We start from the raw sequence: 21,195 nt of genomic DNA on the forward strand, positions 1-21,195 counted from the left end.
GGGAGATCTTACTCTGGCTTTTGTTGCGGCACCCACTTTTGCCCTTACCCTTAGTCTTTTTTTGTTTCCTGGTGTTGCTTGGACATATAGGGACCTCCACGACCTCGACTTGTGTATCAGGCGACTGCCCCTCAAGAACCTCGATGAGGGAGATGGCAGCCTAAGCATTGGGAACACTAGTGACCTGGGTGTTAGGAGGAGCAGGAGCAGACCTAGATGCATCATGTGAAGTATTGTCAGGGGTGGAGGGTTGAACGTGAGCTATAGCAAGAGGAAGAGTGCCTTTCTTGGCCCTCACCTTGTTCGTGATCCAAGCCAGCATGATTTCAGATTCTGCAAGACAAAAATTGAATATAAACATCGGAATGGAGATTGAAGACAAACAATGATGAAAAAAAGGCCAATCACCTAGAGAACCCCTAATAGGGAGGGGTGCTGTGGAGATGCCTGCAAGCTTCACAACCTTCTCTACCAAAAGACGTTTGGGTTAATACCAATATAGGGTAATATGACTTATAAGGTCACTGTCTAGCCCCTCCCAATATATTTCGGGCTTTGGCTTCATGTCACGCCAATCAAGTCGAAAGGACCATTCTTGACCATGTGGGGGTCGAATGAAAATATATCTTTCACGCCAAGGACCAACGTTAAACTTGAGATCGTCTAAGTATCGACAGTCTATGCGGGCAGTAAGGTAAAACCAGCCCCTCACACCCAATCTCTTTGAGGCCGTGAATGAATAGAGGGATTAGAAATTATCAAAGGAAGGTGGGTAAATCTAAGTGTTGCATGATTATAAGAAATAGTAATATGTGACTGATAGAGTTGGGAGATAGCTGCATTGGGCACAAATCTAACCTAACAAGAATATTATTTACAGAGCGAGTTAGAGGAAAACGAAGACCTACTTCACCAAATGAAGAATGAAAATAGAGCAAAAACCCTCTAGGGGCGGTGCATCCTATCGAAAGAACGGCAAATCAAAATCTCATAATCATTAGGAATATAATATTTGTTAGATGGAATGTCATCAGATTCGACCAACTCCACTGACTGAGTAGTGGTCGGGACCCTTCGATGAGGAGAGGAAGGAGATTGTGAAATGTGTATGAGGGGACCCGAGGTCAAAATCGAACTAGAACTAGAATCTAAAACTAGAGGAAGATATTTTTGAAAACAGGAAAGAATACAAGTACTTGGAAGGAAGAGGAGGCTGAGAACTAGGATAGCCATTGGAGCAGCTCGAAAGCAATTACAGAAGGGGCGATCAAGAAGGTTAAATGAAGGCCTATATATAGTGGAAAAGTGAAAAAAGCGCGCCTTCCATGAGCAACAGGATGATGACACATCAATCATGATCAATGGCTGAGGGGCAGTGACTTGACAAAGGACTGATCGACTTCTCCTAATGTAATTATGATACTAAAAGAAGTAGGGGAATAATGATAGAAGTAATAACCCTTTAACGAGCAAAAGGATAAAAATGCCCCTCAATCTGAAGAAAATCACTAAAGAGGACAAGATCCACATAAATGGCAGTGGGCTAGTGATCCGATCCGCCCGATTCAACTCGTAACAAAGACCCGAATTATAGATCATTGGATCTTCTGACAGACTTGCTTTCAAATATTGCCACGTGAAGTCATCTCATATGGTATGAAAAATTATAAATATCGCTAATCATTAACATTCATGGGTGTATGCAATTTATACTATTTTGTCCATATGAAACCCCCGAAATCGTATTCAATCCCATTTTTTTTAATTTAAAAACCTAACATGTTGCGGCGAGGCGACCCGACGTGCATCTATCCAAAGTCACCACTCGACCCATGGTTGGTACCAAAACTGAACAATCAGATAACGGTGTGGAGTTTGGGAACACACTCATCGATCTCTCGGAGTTGCACTACCATGGTGGTTTCCTTTCTACGACTCCCAATTTCCCCATGGTGGGTTACTCCGTTTACTACAAACTTCAGCTTGCAAAACCCTACTAACTGCAAGCCTTTGAAGGCATGTATCCTCTGCTTGTCCACTTCATTTTCCGCCGCCACCACCCAGGTGACCTCGTTGGAGGCAGCACGGAAATGGGAACCTTTTCGCAAGAAGAAAGTCGTGATGCGCGTCGGTTATGTTGGTTCGGATTACCGAGGTCTGTTCTTTATACACGCGTGTTTTCTGTTTCTTTTGCTCTTGTTTCTCTGTTCTGGTAGAGCTCCATTTCTGCTTGTTTTCTATTTTATTGTTTTTTCAATTGCTTTCTGATATCTTGGCAGGTTTGCAAATTCAGAGAGATGAACACGCACTATCCAGTGAGATTTCTTCTTTCTTCCCTCTATTTTGATTGATTAGCGTTTGTTCTCATCTCGTTTCTTTTTGTTTTTTTTATTAATTTGTGGGAAGCAACTTGTTATTTGTTGGTGGAGAAAGGATCCTGGAAGGTGCTGAAGGTTTAGATTGAGCTTATGCTAGTAATTTCTTTTATGGAGTCCTATCACATTCTTGTTTCCCTCCAAATACGTTCTTCCTCCAACACCAAAATCTCCCCTCCCTTCCCCCCCTTCACCGCACACACACACACACCCCACCACCACCACCACCCCCCCCCCCCCCAAAAAAAAAAACAATAAAAATATATGGGTAGGTGCAGGATAAGTTTTCACTTAATGGATTATATGTGGTTGTTTGTTTCCAGATGGAACACGGATCATTTTCTTTTCTGCTGCCACCAAACTGTTTTGTTGTCTTGCTTGGTGGTCACATCATTGAATTATTTCTTGATGCGATGACTTTTTTGGTAGAAGTATTCAATGGAGATCATAGTTTTGACTTGTTAACTCCCCCTTTCGACTAGACGCCGTAATGATTCCCAGTTGTTGTCTGTTACTGACACCTTACGTTGAATTATGGTCTATTATTGCATGGAGGGAAAGTGATTATTGAAAAATAGCACCTGCATCAATTTAGTTTTACCTATTCTGTTGCTCAGATGCTGTCTCTGCCTTCCTGGTGACAACAGAATTATCAACTGTCTTGAATGTTACATGAGCCAAGCTAGCACTAAACAAGATTTCGCTAAAGGTGCTGTAATCTCGTTTTGTAGCAATTGAAGGTGAACTAGAGAAAGCTATTTTTAAGGCTGGTGGAATTAGAGACAGCAATTTTGGGGATTTGCACAAAATTGGCTGGGCTAGAAGTAGCCGGACTGATAAAGGGGTAAGTTACATTGTCACTATTGTGTGTTATTCTTCAACATTAGGTCTTGAACATGTATTGTTATGTAACTTTGTTTAAAAAACTTCATAATTTTCATCCATTCAGGTTCATTCACTGGCGACCATGATATCTTTAAAGTTGGAGATACCAGAATTTGCTTGGGATAATGATCCAAATGGTTTTGCTCTTGTTAGTTATGTTAATTCTCATCTTCCTGAAAACATAAGAGTTTTCAGCATTTTACCTTCACAAAGGTAGAACTTCTCTAGAAAGACGGTGTCTTTGAGATATTCGTAACTGTAATCTCTCTCTCTCTCTTGCGCGCACACACACACCCTCTCTCAAACATGAGTGAGCACACTCACACACATACAAAGACATGTAGGCTGCAAAGAAAAGCTGACAAGCAGTTTTACTTTTACCTAACATTTGGGTGGTCGATTTATTTTCGGAACCCTTTATCTTCCATTAAAAAAGCATCCTTAGTGTCGATTGTTCAAGGAACATTTCCTAATTCCGCTTCCATTAAAGGGGTAAGCTATAACTGAGATTAGCCTCTTGCATTTCCATAAAAGAGGACGAACCAAGTTTTCATTAATTTGTTTCTCTTCATTTATCTTTAAACAACCCTTAGCGCCCCCCTTCCCGGTCAAAGAAGCACCTCCAATCAATGTGTCATTGTGATGTCGTATGCAACAGGGACTTTACGACTTACTATTCAGTATTCACTATAACATTACAGATCAGTATGCAAGATCTAGACTATTCAATTCAGTTGCTATTTTACATTTTGTATGGTGCCGTATTATAGACCATATATGTAACATTCAGCTTCTTACAGGTGTTTTTCTTTTTGTATGGTTTTGTTTTCGAATTCGGTTGTTTATATTCTCTTTTCTGTTTGAGCTACAATAGCTGAAAATTTTCCACTGTAGCAGCAATTACTGCTTCTACTGCTATTACTTCGTGCATTTACTAACTCTTTTTCTGATTGCTTAATCTTTGCTATACCTTACTTTCAGGAGTTTTGACGCCCGAAGGGAATGTAGTATCCGCAAATATTCATATCTTCTTCCCGCTGAAATTATTGGAGTAAAAGAGAATTTTACAGCTGATGAAGTTGATAATCATTTGTCGGATTTCAATGATATATTGAACACTTTTGAGGTATATTTAATGATTAGAAGAACTTCTGTATCTTTTAGGTGTTTGGTTTCCTGCTCATAGGGTACATTTGGATGTTCTATAACTAAATGTTGTATGTTTTTTAGGCTGTAGCAAGATTGATTTCTGAATGCTAATTTCATTAGTCGTAAGATACCATTTTTTTTCTTAAAGGTTGTTAATCCAAAAGATGGACCTTCTACATTAATATTCTTAAATCAATACAAAGGAAATATAATTATGGGTTCCAAGCTAAGAAGCTATATTGTGGAGTCCTCAATACTTGCAGTCATATGGCTTGCATTTGTCTGAGGAGACAAATAAAAATTCACTTTCATCAACTAGTTTGTGCCACCGCGTGGTTTTTCAGGGAGAACATCCATTTCACAATTATACAATTCGATCCAAATACCGAAAACAGCTGCAGCGAGGCTCTTCTGGAAATGGTTGTGTATTAAAGAGGGCAACACCATCAAATATGCAAGGTGGCTCTGAGTTAGAGGAAAGTGATGAAGAAGATACTCATGAAGCTAATGAATCTTTGGCTACTGAGTTTGGGGAAACGAAGACTGATTCTCTTTTGCCCAGTTCCGGCAGAACTTTAGCTGGACTATTTGATGAAGATAAAGCCAACTCGAAGGGACAAAATCTCATTGTACCTGTATGTGCTCGGTGGTTGCACGAACCTGATGATAGGGACAGACTTAGTGCTTCACATTTCAGAAAGATTTTTCAGTGTCGTTGTGGAAAGTTGGAGCAGCTGTCTGGTTTGAATTACGTAGAAATATCCATTTGTGGGGAGTCATTCATGTTGCACCAGGTAAAGTTTTGTATTTTAATTTAAGAGCTACCCAAACTTAGTGGTTCGTCTGAAGCTCACTCCTAAATAATGAAATTCAGAAGAATTGTAACTTATAGGATAAATTGTAGGGAACATATACAATGAATGTCTCGAGTACAACATCTGGTATCATTTTAAGGTCACTATTGATGTTTATTACTTATTCAAGTTTCTAAGATAGTGATTGTAGAAAGCAAATTATCAATGTTTCAAGGTTTGTCTTATTATTGCATAAAGCATCATAACACGGAACATAATTTTTTAACTAAATGAAGGAGTTACAACTTACAAGCTAGATCTCTTCCACTGTTTGGGATGTAGATAGAAATAAATCCTTCTTCTGCCACCCTTCACCAGCACCCCTAATGATCTGACATCTAGACTGAAGTAGAAATATGGATGTAAGTTGTGTTTTTATGCGTTTGATATCTAGTTCATTATCCTGTGCTTGACTTGTTTTATAATATATGACCAGATACGCAAAATGGTAGGAACTGCTATTGCAATAAAGCGCAATTTACTTCCAAGAGATATTTTGCAGTTATCCCTGTCCAAGTTCTCCCGGATTGTCTTACCTCTCGCTCCATCTGAAGTTCTGATTTTAAGGGGCAACAATTTCGTTATCAGAAAACGACCTGGCAATATAACAAGGCCAGAAATGTTGACATTGGTTGAATCAGAAGAAATCCTCAAGTTGGTTGATGATTTCTATAATTCTGTCATGTTGCCTCAGTTGTCTAGGTTTTTAGACCCTTCAAATTCCCCCTGGAATGACTGGGTCGAAATATTGGATGCAAACACTGGTATCCCTGAAACTCAATTGATTGAAGTCAGAAATGCTTGGAAGTTGTGGAAAGAAGAGTTCCAGAGTCGGAAAAAGATGGCAGCGTAATTGTATGTGCCAATTGTTATTTGAATTTACAACTTCTGATATATCCAATTCCAATTTTGAATTTGGAAATTACTCCAGCAACCTTGAGATCCGAACATAGTACGACAAGTTTCAATTTTGGAAAACTATACTGAGTCCCCTGAAGTTTGTACATATTACAATATGACCTTTCAATTTCGGGAAATTGTAGTATTTAGGTTCCTGATTTGTCGTTCAATCTTCAAGAGGTAATTTGTAACGTGTGTGCATGATTGTAAGGGTATAGTGTAATTCTTCAAAATGAAACAATTTTCTTGTTTGCATCTTCATCTTTGTTATTTTCTCGCTTTCCTACTCACGCCTGAGAGGCCTCTTCATGTGAAACTTGCACAAGCCTTGATGTAGAGGAACAGCTGAGCTTGCACAAGCCTTCTTTTGATCTCTTTCTTGCACAATGCAGGTCAATTTGTTTGTCATTGGTTCCAGGAACTGAGTTGCGCAATATCTCCGTGTTGATTGCACAAATGTCCCTGGACTGCAGAAGTAAAGGTCTTTAAGACGGTTCAGATGCTGTGAAGCACTTCAACGAGAAACAATACATTGATGGTTGCCAAGCATTTCATCAAGAACATTGAGTTGGGAGAAGCAAGGTGGCGATAAGGTGAGCATTAATCAACAGAAACTCCTAATTTCTTGTCGGATGGAGGCAGAATTTGTGCTATCGGCTGCTGTAAACGTGGCATAATTCTATCAGATGTGCTCTTTGCTAATTCTCTATATCTTTTGTCTGCTAAGTTGTGTTCTGCTGCACACTTAAACAATGACAGATCGATAACTTCATCTATACAGCACATAGTTTCTGCAATCTCTTTAAGATGCTTATAGACAACATCCAGACGAGAAAAGTATGCACTTCTGCTACAAATTGATGTTTTTGACGTCCAGAAGGTTGTCAACTTATCCAGCTGCCTTAAGGTAAACGTTTCCGTCTCAGATCATATCTCTCTTTGATTTTAATACATCTCAGTCTGCCCTTTCCATCATTGTGAGTCAAATACAGAAAATTTGAGGTAACATTTATAAACCTCTAACTTTCATATATGGTATTCCTTTTATTTAAAAGGAAAGCATTAATGAATCAGATCAGTAAAAGAGTTAAATGAGAACTAATCAGCTTGTGTTTTCTGTTGGAATATGCTTCACGCTCAGTTCTTTGAAATCTTGGGTTGAATTATATTAGCAATATGCAATTGTTGTTTGGGTCCATATGGTTGATTATTTTCTCTTCTGAATTCCTAAAATCAAAGGGTAAATTGCATAACATCCCCCTATGTTTTAGAGAAAAGCGCGAAATCCCTAGTGTTATATTTATAGGCACAAGACCCCAGTGTTATCTAAAATACAACAAAATACTCCCTCTCCGTTAGAAACTAATGGAGAGTGAGCCACACGTGCGGTTTGTGCGGGCGTGGTCCTTGTTTTTTGCTGCTTTTAAGATTTTTTTAAGTGGGCAAATGTCAAATTTGCCTATTTTGTTTGATAATTTAATGTGCACGTGTTTTAAATTAACAAATGACAGTACAAAAATTAACATACATTAAAAATTCACTTTTAAAATTTAAATTTTGTATGAATATAAATAAAAATCACTTATAATTAAATTAAATTATTATTTAAATTAAATATATTTTAATATTTATTTTTATAAAATATACTAAATATATATAAAAACACCTAAAAATTATATCAATTTATAACTTATATAAAGTATCATATTCAAATTATTAATATATATTTACATTTAATTTTTTTTTATTTTTAAATTTTGTTAAATTAAATAATTTTACTTAATTTTTTCTTACATTCTTCTTCTCGCCGATGGGAAGATTGTCCGTCGCCTAGAACCTGGATATTAGGGGCAATGTCGCCCCCACCACGATGGCAACGTTTAATTTTTTTTTTTTTTTTTTTTTTTTTTTTTTTTTTACCTTCTTCCCCGTCGACGACAAGAGAATTGGACAACGGAGATCGCCCTTTTTCAACGTCCACTGCCTAAAACTTGGACATCAAGGGCGACATCGCCTTGGATTTGGGCAATGGCCATTCGCCAAATCCAGGGGATGTTGCCCCCACGACAACAGGGCCACGCGAGGTCGTGCCTTTTTGCGGTGCACCTTTGTCATCGCCCCCTTTTTGTGAGGGCGGCGGCAACGGCTTCGCAGCCCACATAGCCATCGTCATGACAAATATATGTATATATATATATATATATATTATTACCAAAATTGTTCGCCAATTATTAAATTAGTTATTTTCATAAAAAACTAAAAAATAAGGACTTTGACTAATTAACTTTATTTTAATATTAAATTTTTATATTTTATATTTATTGTTGTATTAACTTATTTCAAGACAAAATTATTAAATATAATAATTAATAAATACAGAATGCAAAATTTTAATTTTAAGGGTTAATTTTTTATTTAACAGTATCAATTAATTTCAGAAGTGAATTACAATAACAAAATTTTTCTCATCAATTAAAACAATTATATCAATGTTTTAGAGAATATAATTGTATATATTAATGTTTTGATGATAGTAATATATATAAATTTATGCATTTAATACCTTTTGTAGTTAATAAGTGATATATAGACTTCTAAATACATATTTGTTCATGTACAATTCATGTGAGACATTCTGATTATATATATAATATAATAAATATATATGTATATTTAATAAATTAAAAAAGTATTCTTATATAAAAATACGTAGATTTGTTTAAAAAGACAATTAATTCTGTAAAAAACTAAATCGCATCGAACCAAATTTTGTTTGATTTTTATCGAACCGAAAGAAATAATTATTCTATTTTAACGTATCAAAATTTTTGATTCGATTTTATCAAACGAGTACTTGTAGCTGTGGCCAACTACATGTGATTGTAAGTTAGTTGCCTCATTATGCCTCCAAAGTTTGTATCGATATAATCATTTATTTATTTTAAATAGTACACGTTATTTTCTAATCATCAATATATTATCGTATTTATCTTATACTTATTTATATCCATCACTTGCTTCGCTATGTATTGAGTTTTTATTTCAAAATTTTAGTTATATCTATTTGCTTAAGTATTGTGTGATACGATGTATTCTTAAAAGAATGGAGTGAGAGAGAAAGAGAGTGAAATTATGAAGATGATATGCTCTTATCCTCAACTCTTATCTTCACAGATCATGTAAAATGGCATAGAATTGAAATGACATTCAAGAATGGGCTGCACCTGCATCTCCACCCCCCCCCTCTCTCTATATATACATATATATATATATATATATTAGTTATCGTGTCATCCCATCCTTGTATGAATATAATAACAAAAAATTATATTTTAAATAAAAATAAATTACATTGTAAAATATTTTTAAGAATTTTAAGACATGATATGGTTAGTTCAAATCTGTTAAAATTTTATTAAAAATTATTACATATGGAAGTTTATTGTTGAGTAGTCCATTAAATTAACAGAGTGTAGGAATATATTAAATAAATTTTAGCCCCCCCCCCCCCCCAAAAAAAAGAAAAAAAATAATGTGAGCGTAACATATAAGTATAATTTTTTGGTCCCTCAGACTTTTGTTTCTGGATCTGTTTCTACTCCCTTGTGACGTATCTTTTTAAGGATAAATTTGTGAAACTCATGAAATTATAGCAGATATTACCTTAGGTTACAAATTTATTGTATGTAATAATATAAGATATAAATTACAAACTAATTTTAAATATACAAAAAGATATGTAATTTATTATATTAAAAAAGAATTATACTCATAATGTGTACATATGAATTAAATTATGAAATTTAAATGTTGAAGTCCTAGGCATGTTCCTTCTGCTGCAATAATTAAGTATTGGGTGTTCCTAATTATTTTGTTGACTCTTTGCCCAAATGAGTGTCGCTCACATCATCACAAACACAATTCAACAACATATATAGCTCTCTGGTTTGAATTTTTTCTACCATAATTACATTGGCCCTCTCGTTTATAATTTATTTATATTAATTATTCTTATTTTTTTTACGTAATTATACAAATTATTACCGACATCCAAACAATAGAGATGGTTTGTAAAATTTTATTGACGTTTTCTAATGTGTACTTTTTTTAAAAATACGAATGGTTTATGCAAATAATTTTAACGTTTTTATTGACGTATATGTAATTTGTCAAAAAATATAGATAATTTATATAAGTAAATTATAAATTAGAGTTAGAGGTGTAGATGTAATTATTCTTTTTTTCAATCGAGTATTTCAGTTTTTCTTTCAATAGTGTCGAGTTTGGACGAATTTTAATTAAAAAAATTTAGTTATTCAAAATCTAAAGAAATAATTTCTTGAACTTGTACGAACCTCTAGAATTATTAAAAAAATAATATTTTTGAACTCAGGATCCTCTCCTTATAACATTAGAAAAAGTAGGTTCGACTTTTTTTATTTGCACCCCACAGAACTACGTTGCCAGATGTACTCTTTTTATAGTTGTAGAAATTTTTTTAGATTAACAATTATCCCCTAAATTAACAAATATAATATTTATCTCTCATAATTAAATTTTTAGATAATATTGCCCTTATATTCTATATATATTTAGTTTAAAGAATATTTTTTTTAGTAACTTTGTATTTTAAGTTTAATTAAAATTTTCTTAATTGGAGAAAATATTTTTTATTTATAAGAGAGTAAAATATAATTAGTAAGTTAAATATTTTGAATTTTATTTCTTTTACAGATTTAAAATTAACTAATAAATGAGTACAATAAATAGACAAAAAAAAATTCATGAAAAGATTTTATTAATTTGGTAATAAATTAAGTTATTAACTATTTATTCTTTTAGATAAAAATGAATAATTAAATTTCATTTTTTTAACATTTCTTTAAAAAATATGATAAAATATATTTATTCAATTTTTCCTAAATATATTTAATTTTTGGTTAAACGTATATACGTACATATATATCTGTCAATTGTTTTTAAGAAGCATATATAAGTTGTTAATTATATTATATTTATTGTATCTCTACTATATATATATTAATTTATACTCCACTTTTAATGTAAATTCTTCACTTGTTAAAAAAATTAATTAAAATATAATTTAGTGATGATTTAATGTGCAAAATACTAAAATATATTGATAATTTTTCAAGGCATGAGGGGCATTTTTATCCAACTAAGAGAGTAAGTGTTATATTTGTTAGTTTACGATAGAGGTCGCAATATGGGTGGAACCCATGGTTAACCCAATCCACCATAGGTAGTCAATATTTATCATGATTTTGCGCATAGATACAAAAATAACATTTAACAACTATTATGTACTTTGATTTGGTTAATTGATATTAGTCACGATGTTTTTTTTAGTATAATAACAAAAGATTATATTTCATTTAGTACACATATTGATTTGTGACATCAAAATTTAATAGAAGATCTTCGTCCGTCGTCTTTTATGAACAAAGTGCGCGCTTTGATCAGTTCATCAATCCAAATTCAAGTACCACGTGTAGCTCGTTATTCAAGTTTTTTTCATTATGTACTGAATGAGTCAAACTGGAGCCAACTTTCAACAGTCAAAATGATCTATCTCCAACTCCAATCAACTCAATTTAATACATACACACCATATATACAGTGGGTTTTTTTTATATACTAGTTGTTGTGACATGTCGTTCTTACGTGCATATAATGAATAATTTTGTTTTATATTTTAAAATATATTAAAAATAACATTATAAATACAAATATATATGTATATAAGTCAATACATTACATTAAGAATAAAAGAAAACAAAAGAAAAATAATAATTAATGTAAAATTTGAAAAGTTAAATAAGTTAGTTATTCTATTGGTTGAAGGGCAGTTTTGATTTATTAAAAAATCAGTTGAGCGATATCATTAACCGTCATTTGTGAGTGTGAAAAGCCTTTTATTTTTTATATAACTAGTCGTCGTGGCACGCCGTTCTACGTGCATATAATAAATAATATTTTATATTTTAAAATATATTATGAATAAAAAAATATACATTATATTTCTAAAATAGAAAGAAAAAAAAAGAAAACAATAAAGAAAAAAAAATTAACTCAGGGGTATTGTCGAAATAAAAATAAAATTAGTGTTGCGGTGTATAATCGTCGGTTATAAAAGAGAAAGCCTTTTCCTTTTATATATTATAGATATAAATATAGATCATATATTTTGTACAGAAGGCTCCCCCTCTATATATATTATGTATATATGTACTATGTGTAGAATATTTTGGTTCTGGAATGAAGGATGAAAGCCAACAAAGTACCCAAAACACACAAAGATCCCCAAATGATGAGAGTGGTTTGGTAGCACTTCTCCCCCATGCAATTCTCTCCTCCTCCTCTCTTGTAGAGCAGCGCTGCCAAGTCCCCAAACAGGAACGACCCCATGGGGATATTCGACACCAAGATGTTGTGATTCACGCCGAAATTCTTGGCCCCAAACAGCTCCGTCGTCGCCGAGATGGATATGGAAGTGATTGCACCTGTGCACACGCCTACCACGGCTGTGCTCATATAGAGTGCCAACTCCCGCCTGCTCACTACCAACAGGAAGAACGCTCCGCACATTGGGGCGATCATCGCCCCCATTGCTGCCGCTCTTGATACCCCATGTTTTCTTTGGGAAATCGTGCGTGTTAGAAATATTAAATATTATATAATTTAATGTACTGTAATGAAATACTATAATAGTATATAATGATGACATTAACTATTGTCGTTTTGATTTTCTTCAAAATATGATTTTCAAAATAATTTTCTATTGATTTAATGACAACACACATGAAACATAAATCATTGATTTTAAGTCTTTTTTTTTTTTTGTCTTTTCTCTTGAAAGAAAAGGAATTCATTGGTTCACATTACTTGGTTAAATAGGTCCAAAACCGTGACGGGTGACACAAATTCAATCTAAGGTAGTCCCAAGAAGAGCATGATTTACAAGTGCAGGCTTATTATTGGTTTGGAATATTCTTACAAAGGTTATTAATTCAACCAATCATATTATAAGTGTAATAAATTTATTATATGCTTAATTATGCTCGTTGAAAAATAAATTTAAATCAAATTCAATTTGAATTAGAATTTTGCAGCGGGCTAAAGCTAAAAATAATTTGACTTATAATTTGACTTTTCGGACAGGACGGTTTGAAAACATAAACAACATGAAAACACCAGCAAAGTTGGCTCCATAAATTCATCAACCAACCCCTTTCTATCTACCTATGTGTTGTTGCATTAAAACCCTCTGTCGCCTATAGTACCATGTAGTCATGGATATTAAACCTCAATTATTGTTGTATTATGTCTATGTGTGTTAATAATTGGATTGAATTTTTCGATTTTTAATCATGTTACTAATCTCCTATTGCAATTAAAATATGCAAGTCACAAGTATAAAATATTTTTTTTTAAGTAAAAATAAATAACGTAACTTTTGTATACCTAACACAGTTATATATGTTGATTTGGAATAAAAAAATTTCATCTGATCGACGATATATCAAGAATGGTCGAAAATGCTTTACTCGACCTAAATTTAATATGAGCAAGTGACTAAAATTTAGTATGTGTAGAATGAAAATTACTATGTGATGGAATGAAACTTTTGCATGGAAATCTAAAATTGAATTATGTGTGTAGAATGAGACTTACTATGTGAGAGAGAATCAAAATTTGCATGGAATCAAGAGAGAGAGAGAGAGAGAGAGAGAGAGACCTTGAGAAAAAATAGTCAAGGAGACAAGGCAGAAGACGGCCAAAGAAACTGAACGCAGAGGCCACAGAAACCAGTGAAGAAGTCCTCAAACACCCTCTCGATTCAGCAATCTGTCCGAGGTTGTTCAAATAAACCAAACCAAGAGTTGCTCCGAACAGATAAACAAAGAAATACAACCAAAATTCCACTCTCCTCACCATCAACATGGCCCCGATTTCCTCCCCTCCAAGCCCACAAAATTCTTGATCCTTAGTCTCCTCACTCTCCACTCTTGACAGATCACTGCTGCTGCCAAAACCCTCGTCGCACACTCTTATCAAACACCTCTTCTGCAGCTTCTCCCCGACTTTCTCCGCCAGTGGAATCACCAGAGGGGACAACAACAGCACCACCATGCCCACAAGAGGCAAAACCCTCGAACCCAACGACGTGAAGCTGCTGATCACTGCGAAGAAACCGGTGACTGTAGTGATCATGAACAAAGTGAAGAACCCTCCTGCTAGTTTTCTTGATTTTCGGGCATCGGTGATGTTTCTGGCCAACGGCATGGACACAATGCAAACCAATAATGGCAGGACGGCGTTCAAGAATAGAAATGCTTTGGCTCTCTCTGTGGGTGAAGTAGCGGAAACAACATCGACTATGTCTGTGTAGATCTTGGCGCTCAAGCCCACATAGCTGGTTGATAAACCGATGGCGAAATGCCGGTCGTAGGGGAAGTTCTTAATGGCAAGAGTGTAGCAAACGGTGTTGATCCAGCAAATGCTGTTCCCTGATAAAACCGTCAGCAGAAAGACATGGCAGTATGACAGGGAGAAGAGGTGGTTGGCGAGGAAGAGGAACTGGACGCCGTAGCCAACGAGGCCGAGGAAGGAGCCAATTATGAGAACTAGCCAGAGGGGGAGATGGGCTGCTGCGAGGCCGGAAATCCAGCCAAGGAGTTTGCCGGCGTCGGAGGCGAAAGCCAAGTTGTTGAGCTGGAGTTGGGAGATAGAGAGGAGTTTCTTGAGCTCGGAGGAGTAGGCTGGGAAATTGGAGTTTGAACCATTGATGGATTGGAGCCATATGGTGGCGATGAGAGTCAGCCATTGGAGAGCCATTGATGATCAGGAAAGCAACAGATCATGAATTTATACATGTTCTTGATGAATGGATCATTTTCTCTTTAATTAATTTTCCTCCTGTTTCTTGGGGGGTGTGGTTTTATAACTTATGATCATAATTATGAAATATGCAATCAATATGCATACATACATATATATATATACATATTCTGAGGTATTTTGTACTGTATTTTGTAATATTTAATGATATAAATACGTATAGTATAAAAAGCTTTTTTTAACTATTAATATAAATTATGTGAATTTTAAGACTAATTAATAATCAGAGATTATAAATATACACAAGCTACATGTACACACAGAGATTATATTGTCTATTTTTATTTTTTAAAAAAAGATTTAAAAAGTACGAGTATATACATACGTTGAATGCCATAGAAATTACATGCAAGATAATTTTCTGAATTTGAGGTGAGAAAATTTGGTGAAAAAATGCAAGTAACCTCCTTGTGATATCACAAATAAGCAAATTACTCCCTTAAAAAAAATAAATAGCGAGTTACCTTCCTATATTTTTTAAAATACAACAATTTATTTTCCTATGTTTTACAAAATGAAGTAATTTACCTCCCTGTATAAGGAGGTAAATTGCTTTATTTTAAAAAGTATAGTGGGGTAAATTGCTATATTTTTTTATAGGGGTGTAATATGCTCATTTTCAATGTCACAGGAGGATAAATTGTTATTCACCCGAAAATTTGGAGATGATCCTGAATGCTCCCGTCTCCAATAATGCAGAAACATTGCATCTAAATTTATCAAAAATCACTCATATTTATACTTATAAAATTCTTACCATAATTATGAATATTGTTCATGTGGTTGTCTTTATGAATATCTTGCATATATATATATAGGGTTCAAGACATTATTTCATTACCTTAAACAGCTCAACCGAATACATACCTACATGGTAATAAATATTTTTATTCACCTAAAAAATTCGATTTACGATATTCCAAAATATAATTAAATAAAACAAATTAATTAAGAATATATATATATAATGCGCACATCAAATATATAGAAAAGGGAAAACAAAATTTATTTTCGCTTGAATTTTTTTTTTATCAACACCAGGTCTGGTCGAATGCAGACAATCATTTAAAAAGTGTAATACATTTGTTATATGATTTTTTTATAAACAGTAATTACATAATTGCATCAATGAACTGAAAATACATTGATTAAATTACAATGAACACAGATACAAATACCCACATTCCATAATCTCAAACTTGTTCGTGGAACCTAAACGTCAACCAATATACTAAACTACATTTATCATATGATTGATCACTCTATTGAACTGTACACTATATATATATAACACTTATCGTATAATTGATTCAAATTCAATGAATTTAATTCAGATTAAAATTTCCAATCCTTATTTATGGCAACTAACCTTTAGATAGCATTAATTATGAATCAAAGGGTGTCATGGATGTCATGGTTGGAAAAATTAAGACATGGAATATAGGGTGGAAAGACAATATGTGAACAGCCATAGGAAAACAAAACACACACACACACACACATAATATGCTGTTGTGTGTGGGATCAACAAGACATGTAGGTTCAGAATTTGTCTTGTAAACAGAAGAATATTTCTCTTGTCTCTGCTCGAAATTAGCCTTACTATCCCTATAGGCAGGACGGCCACTTACAATTTTGATATATACCATCCCTTTTCTATTTTTGGTTAATTCAGTCCAATGGTAAAATAGAGGAAAACAAATTTAATTCCGAGTTTTCAATTTGGTTTTCACTAATTGTTTGATTTTAGTGAAAAATATATGCTTTAGCGACAAAAGAACAACCTTATCTGTGACGAAATCGACAACACCAAAATTCGACACGGGCCTTAGAACATCCATGAAGAAGTCCGTGGTAATAATTTGTAACGGATAGAAAGATGTGTCGCATAAGTCATAATTTTCAAGAAACATCCATAGTGTTTGGACTTCTTTTCTGAGTGTTTTGTTGTATTTTGTGGGAATAGAAAGAGAAAAACAAAAATAAATAAGTGTATATTAGAAATAGTGTATGTATTTGAATTTATTTTTTGAGATAATTTAAAATAAATATTATATGTTTCATATTGTGTTTTAGAAAACAAAAATTGCTATTCATTATCAAATCATATCTTTTTTATATACATTTATATATATATATGTATTTATAATAAAACAATTAAAAACACCTAGATAAGGTATTTTTAAATTATTGCAAATATTGAGTATATTTTGACTCATCCCAAAGATAATTTAAAAATGAAAACAAACATAATGATCTGTTTTGGGTTGGGTTGCGTTGGATTTGAAATGTTTTAACTGGGGATCTTGTATGGGGTTATGTTTTAATTAATATTATAGGCTGGTTTTATAATTTCGCGAAAGAAAGGAGGAGAAGAACAAGAACATAGTCTGCAAGCCATTACACCAATACATAAATCAATACAAAGGAGAGAGAGAGAGAGAGACAACGAGGTGATGTCTCAGCATCTCTTCGCCCAGCAGGCAGCTTTATTTCCGGCCACTTCATAGTTGAAGCTGAAGCTGCTCCTGCTCACACATCAGTATAGAGTAACAACGGAATGAGGGACAACGAGGTGATGTCCCACCATCTCCTTTCCCATACGGCAAATCTACATATACTACAGTACAAGACGTTGTGGATGAAGTTGCGTAACTGAGGTTGTACTGCTATGCTGGTCGCTGTTGTCCATCCTTGGCAACGACAACTTGGGTTTACATCTTTGACAATGTATAGTCCATCCCATCTACAAGAAAATCTACGAGAAGGCAAGGAATGGAGATGTCATTGATAAAAACAAACGAACTCAAATGTCTGCCTTAAGAAAGATCAACGTGTGTATACTGAAAATGGTAGAAACAAACCAGCATCATCTTTGGTGAAGCAGAGGGGTGGAGTGATCCTAAAGACGTTGCCGAAGAAACCCCCTTTTCCTATCAGTATTCCCATTTCTGAGAAGGAAAGAGTATAGTTATCAGATTTTGATGAACAAGTAGACGGCAGTGTTGTGAAGGACAATAGGTTCAGGAACAAGAATGACACCTTTCATCTGGTCCATTACATGTAGGGTCTCAACCTTGGCGGGAGTTTTCAGTTGGCGATCTTTTACAAGTTCAACTCCGAGCATTAGACCTCTTCCCCTCACATCACCAATAACTGCCCCATCATACCAATAACATTAGTAGAGAGACGACTTAGGCTACGCAAGAAGTTTTATGTAGATTTATGAAAATATATTTTTTCATTGGACAGGTTTCGCCATGGGGAGAGAAGACATACTCTCGTATTTGTCTTTGAGAGAAGTAAGACGTTCCTTCAGATAGGATCCAACAGTTAATGCATTCTGCTGAAGATTTTCTTTTTCTAGTACTTGAAGAACAGCAAGCCCAGCAGCAGTAGATACGGGATTGCCACCAAAGGTATTGAAGTAACTGCGATGAGCTAAGACCTTCGCAATCTCTGGAGTGGTAACCACAGCCCCAAGCGGTATTCCATTTCCAATGCCCTGAACACAATAGGTAGATAGTTTAAAAGAAGTTTCTAGCCCTTTTATTGTAGAATTTTTATCATAGCTGTCCTGAAACCGATATTTCCAAGAAGATTAGGATACTCCCAGAAATATTTTCCTTCTACTGCCATATTCAAGAAATTCTGCAAAACACTCGACTTGGTTTGGTGACTTAACAGGTTCGTAGTGAAGATCAAAAGTACAAAGTGGTAAATAATAGAAAAGAAAGACTACCTTGGCCATGGTTACAATATCCGGCACAACTCCATGGGCCTCAAATCCCCAAAAGTGGCTTCCTGTCCTAGCGAAACCTGATTGGACCTCATCAGCTATGCAAAGGCCCCCTGCTTTTCTGATGGAGCTATAGACTGCTGGCAAGTATCCTGGGGCCAACTCCATAATTCCACCGACTCCCTATAGATCATTTGAAACATAATAAACCAGAAAAAAGATGGTGAGCATGAAGACAATACAACCTCAAAACTGTATGAACTTTCATAAAGTAGAACCTGTATAGCTTCAGCGATGAAGGCAGCAACATGACCAGAGGTTCCATAGGTAATTATATCATCAACATCTCTTGCATACTTCAGTCCATCTGAGCCAAATACGCCCCTGTACTGGTCGGGATTCTGTGCATGGTGGACTCCACTCTAGCACACAGAAGCCAAACATGGAACCAAAGGTCAAATTCATACTTTCGCAGAAGATGCTTTAAGTCTTTAACGAGAAGCAACATCACACAATCTAACTTCTTATTTTGGACAGATTAATAGTGTTTGCAGGAAGGTGATTACTAATCCTGCTGGCATACAAATTAAAACATGGAATGGCAACAATTTTGGTCTAGAAAGAATTCTAGTCTTTCTCAACCCCTGCTTTTTGACAGCTACCAAGAATTCTCAACAACCATCAGCATTATCATTTGTAAAGCATCAATATCAATGAATTGGCAACTTATCGAAATGACTAAGGTAGAATCTAATTCTTTGGCATAGAAGAAGTAAGGATTGATTAACATATCACATAAACGACACTGCTTACAATGCCATAGAGGTCTCACCATCAACCATATAGAAGAAACAGAAAAAGAAAAAAACAGGCCATCAAGAATTCTATCATGCATTTGATCAACTAAAACTAAATATAATACCAACCCACTCAGCATTACACATTCATGAGGGGGATACTCATACTAATTAGTACAGATACCTGGACAACATTGAATTTGTAGCTACTCTGAGCAGTAGCGCCCATCGTCCCAGCTGCATTGCCATGATACCCATTCCTAATCGAAATTACATCATGACAACCTGTGTATAATCGTGCCATCAACAGAGCCAACTCGTTTGCCTCCGTCCCAGAATTTGTGAAGAAAACAACCTAATCCACATCAGATCCAACAATCATATATGTCATTCTCACAATGCATTACATCCAGTCATTGCTTCACAGCAGCCACACAATCCCTTAAAACTCACACAAGCTTGATAACAGGACTACAAGTTAAATTCTAAAAAAGAAAGAAAACAAAGACAAATCACCCACTAATACACATCCTTCCAACTCATAAACTTAACACAATCCAAGAATCAGCAGAAACCAATAAATCGACGAATCAAAGTAACAATGTTAAGAACAACACCACGGTGTGGAACTCATTTGTATGCAGAGTAAACAGAATTTATAAATAACTCCGGATTTCGACGAACAAACCTTGAGATCCCCAGGGAATTTAGCCGCGAGAGCCTCGGCGAATTCGGCTATAGCAGGATTCAAGTACAGAATGGTCGAATGCTGCAAACGCTTGGTCTGATTGACGACAGCGTCCACCACATGGGGATGACAGTGCCCACAACACACAGTCGCTATTCCGCCAAACGCATCCAAATATCTCCGACCCTTTTCGTCGAACAAATACTGCATCTTCCCATCCACCAAACTCAACTGCACAACAAAAACCGAACAAAAGTTCCAACTCCCATCACCACCCCATCAAACACAACAATAATAAATCAAGAAAAATGGAACGGTGGGCGAATCTTACTGGGTTCTTGAAGAAGTGAAAAACAGCGGGGCTCAGGAACTGCAGGCGTTTGCTGAGGATCTCCTCGGCCGAGGGACCGGAGTACGGTGGCGGAGTGTAGTCGAATGGGGGCATTTTCGGGAGAGGAGACTCATTTTCTTGAAGTTGTTGAGATAGAGTCGATTTTGATGCAGTGGGAGTGCAACGGAGGAGAGAGGCTTTGCCCGAAAACGCCCTGGGGAGGATTCTATGCATCATCTTCACCACCATGAAAACAAGAAGAGAGAGAGAGAGAGAGTGAATAATAGGTTGTATAGGTGGAAATGTCAGGTGAACATCACTAAGACTCCTCAGAATTTATAATCGCTTTGTATTTTAAAACGTGGAAATCTTAAAAAGCCCAAAATATAAAATAAAATCACATAAATTAGATTTAGTGCATATTGAAATTTGTTTTCAAAGTGTAAAATTAAGTTTTTGTTTTAGAATTAAATTATACTAAAATCATATATACAACAAAGAGTAATATTAGCAAAGGAATGTTTTTTTTTTTGTTTTATGGAATTTTGGATTATA

General features: G+C 35.0%; 3 protein-coding genes across 6 annotated transcripts; 1 reads left to right on the forward strand and 2 right to left on the reverse strand.

Moving 5' to 3' along the window:
* The first annotated feature begins 1,746 nt into the window (after positions 1-1,746).
* Positions 1,747-12,926, forward strand: LOC105163931 (Pseudouridine synthase family protein). 4 transcript variants are annotated; one of them, XR_016065943.1, is made up of 10 exons: positions 1,747-2,155; positions 2,280-2,315; positions 3,107-3,219; positions 3,325-3,473; positions 4,242-4,386; positions 4,754-5,203; positions 5,700-6,118; positions 6,556-6,756; positions 6,923-7,070; positions 12,426-12,926. XR_016065943.1 is itself a non-coding variant. In XM_011082466.3 (8 exons), exons 1-7 carry the CDS (start codon positions 1,780-1,782, stop codon positions 6,114-6,116), a joined length of 1,686 nt encoding a protein of 561 aa, XP_011080768.1. In that variant the 5' UTR covers positions 1,747-1,779; the 3' UTR covers positions 6,117-6,118; positions 6,556-6,874. The 4 variants fall into 4 exon arrangements, 1 of the variants encoding a protein (XP_011080768.1); XR_847960.3 differs by lacking the exon at positions 12,426-12,926 and having other exon boundaries at positions 6,923-8,083; XR_847961.3 differs by lacking the exon at positions 12,426-12,926 and having other exon boundaries at positions 6,945-8,083.
* LOC105163932 (Major facilitator superfamily protein) lies at positions 12,264-15,194 on the reverse strand. Its single transcript, XM_011082467.3, has 2 exons — positions 13,923-15,194; positions 12,264-12,821 (listed from the first exon to the last, which is right to left on the reverse strand). The coding sequence occupies exons 1-2, from the start codon at positions 15,020-15,022 to the stop codon at positions 12,416-12,418; spliced, it is 1,506 nt and encodes a 501-aa protein (XP_011080769.1). The 5' UTR covers positions 15,023-15,194; the 3' UTR covers positions 12,264-12,415.
* A 2,277-nt stretch (positions 15,195-17,471) lies between these two features.
* On the reverse strand, positions 17,472-20,964 carry LOC105163930 (alanine--glyoxylate aminotransferase 2 homolog 3, mitochondrial). The gene is made up of 9 exons (XM_011082465.3): positions 20,641-20,964; positions 20,310-20,540; positions 19,806-19,976; positions 19,103-19,246; positions 18,828-19,007; positions 18,365-18,590; positions 18,128-18,241; positions 17,950-18,036; positions 17,472-17,843 (listed from the first exon to the last, which is right to left on the reverse strand). The coding sequence occupies exons 1-9, from the start codon at positions 20,887-20,889 to the stop codon at positions 17,800-17,802; spliced, it is 1,446 nt and encodes a 481-aa protein (XP_011080767.1). The 5' UTR covers positions 20,890-20,964; the 3' UTR covers positions 17,472-17,799.
* Positions 20,965-21,195: the final 231 nt, after the last annotated feature.

This window comes from Sesamum indicum, linkage group LG6 (genome assembly GCF_026168435.1).
Source record: "Sesamum indicum cultivar Baizhima isolate 11 linkage group LG6, ASM2616843v1, whole genome shotgun sequence".
Lineage (NCBI taxonomy): Eukaryota > Viridiplantae > Streptophyta > Magnoliopsida > Lamiales > Pedaliaceae > Sesamum > Sesamum indicum.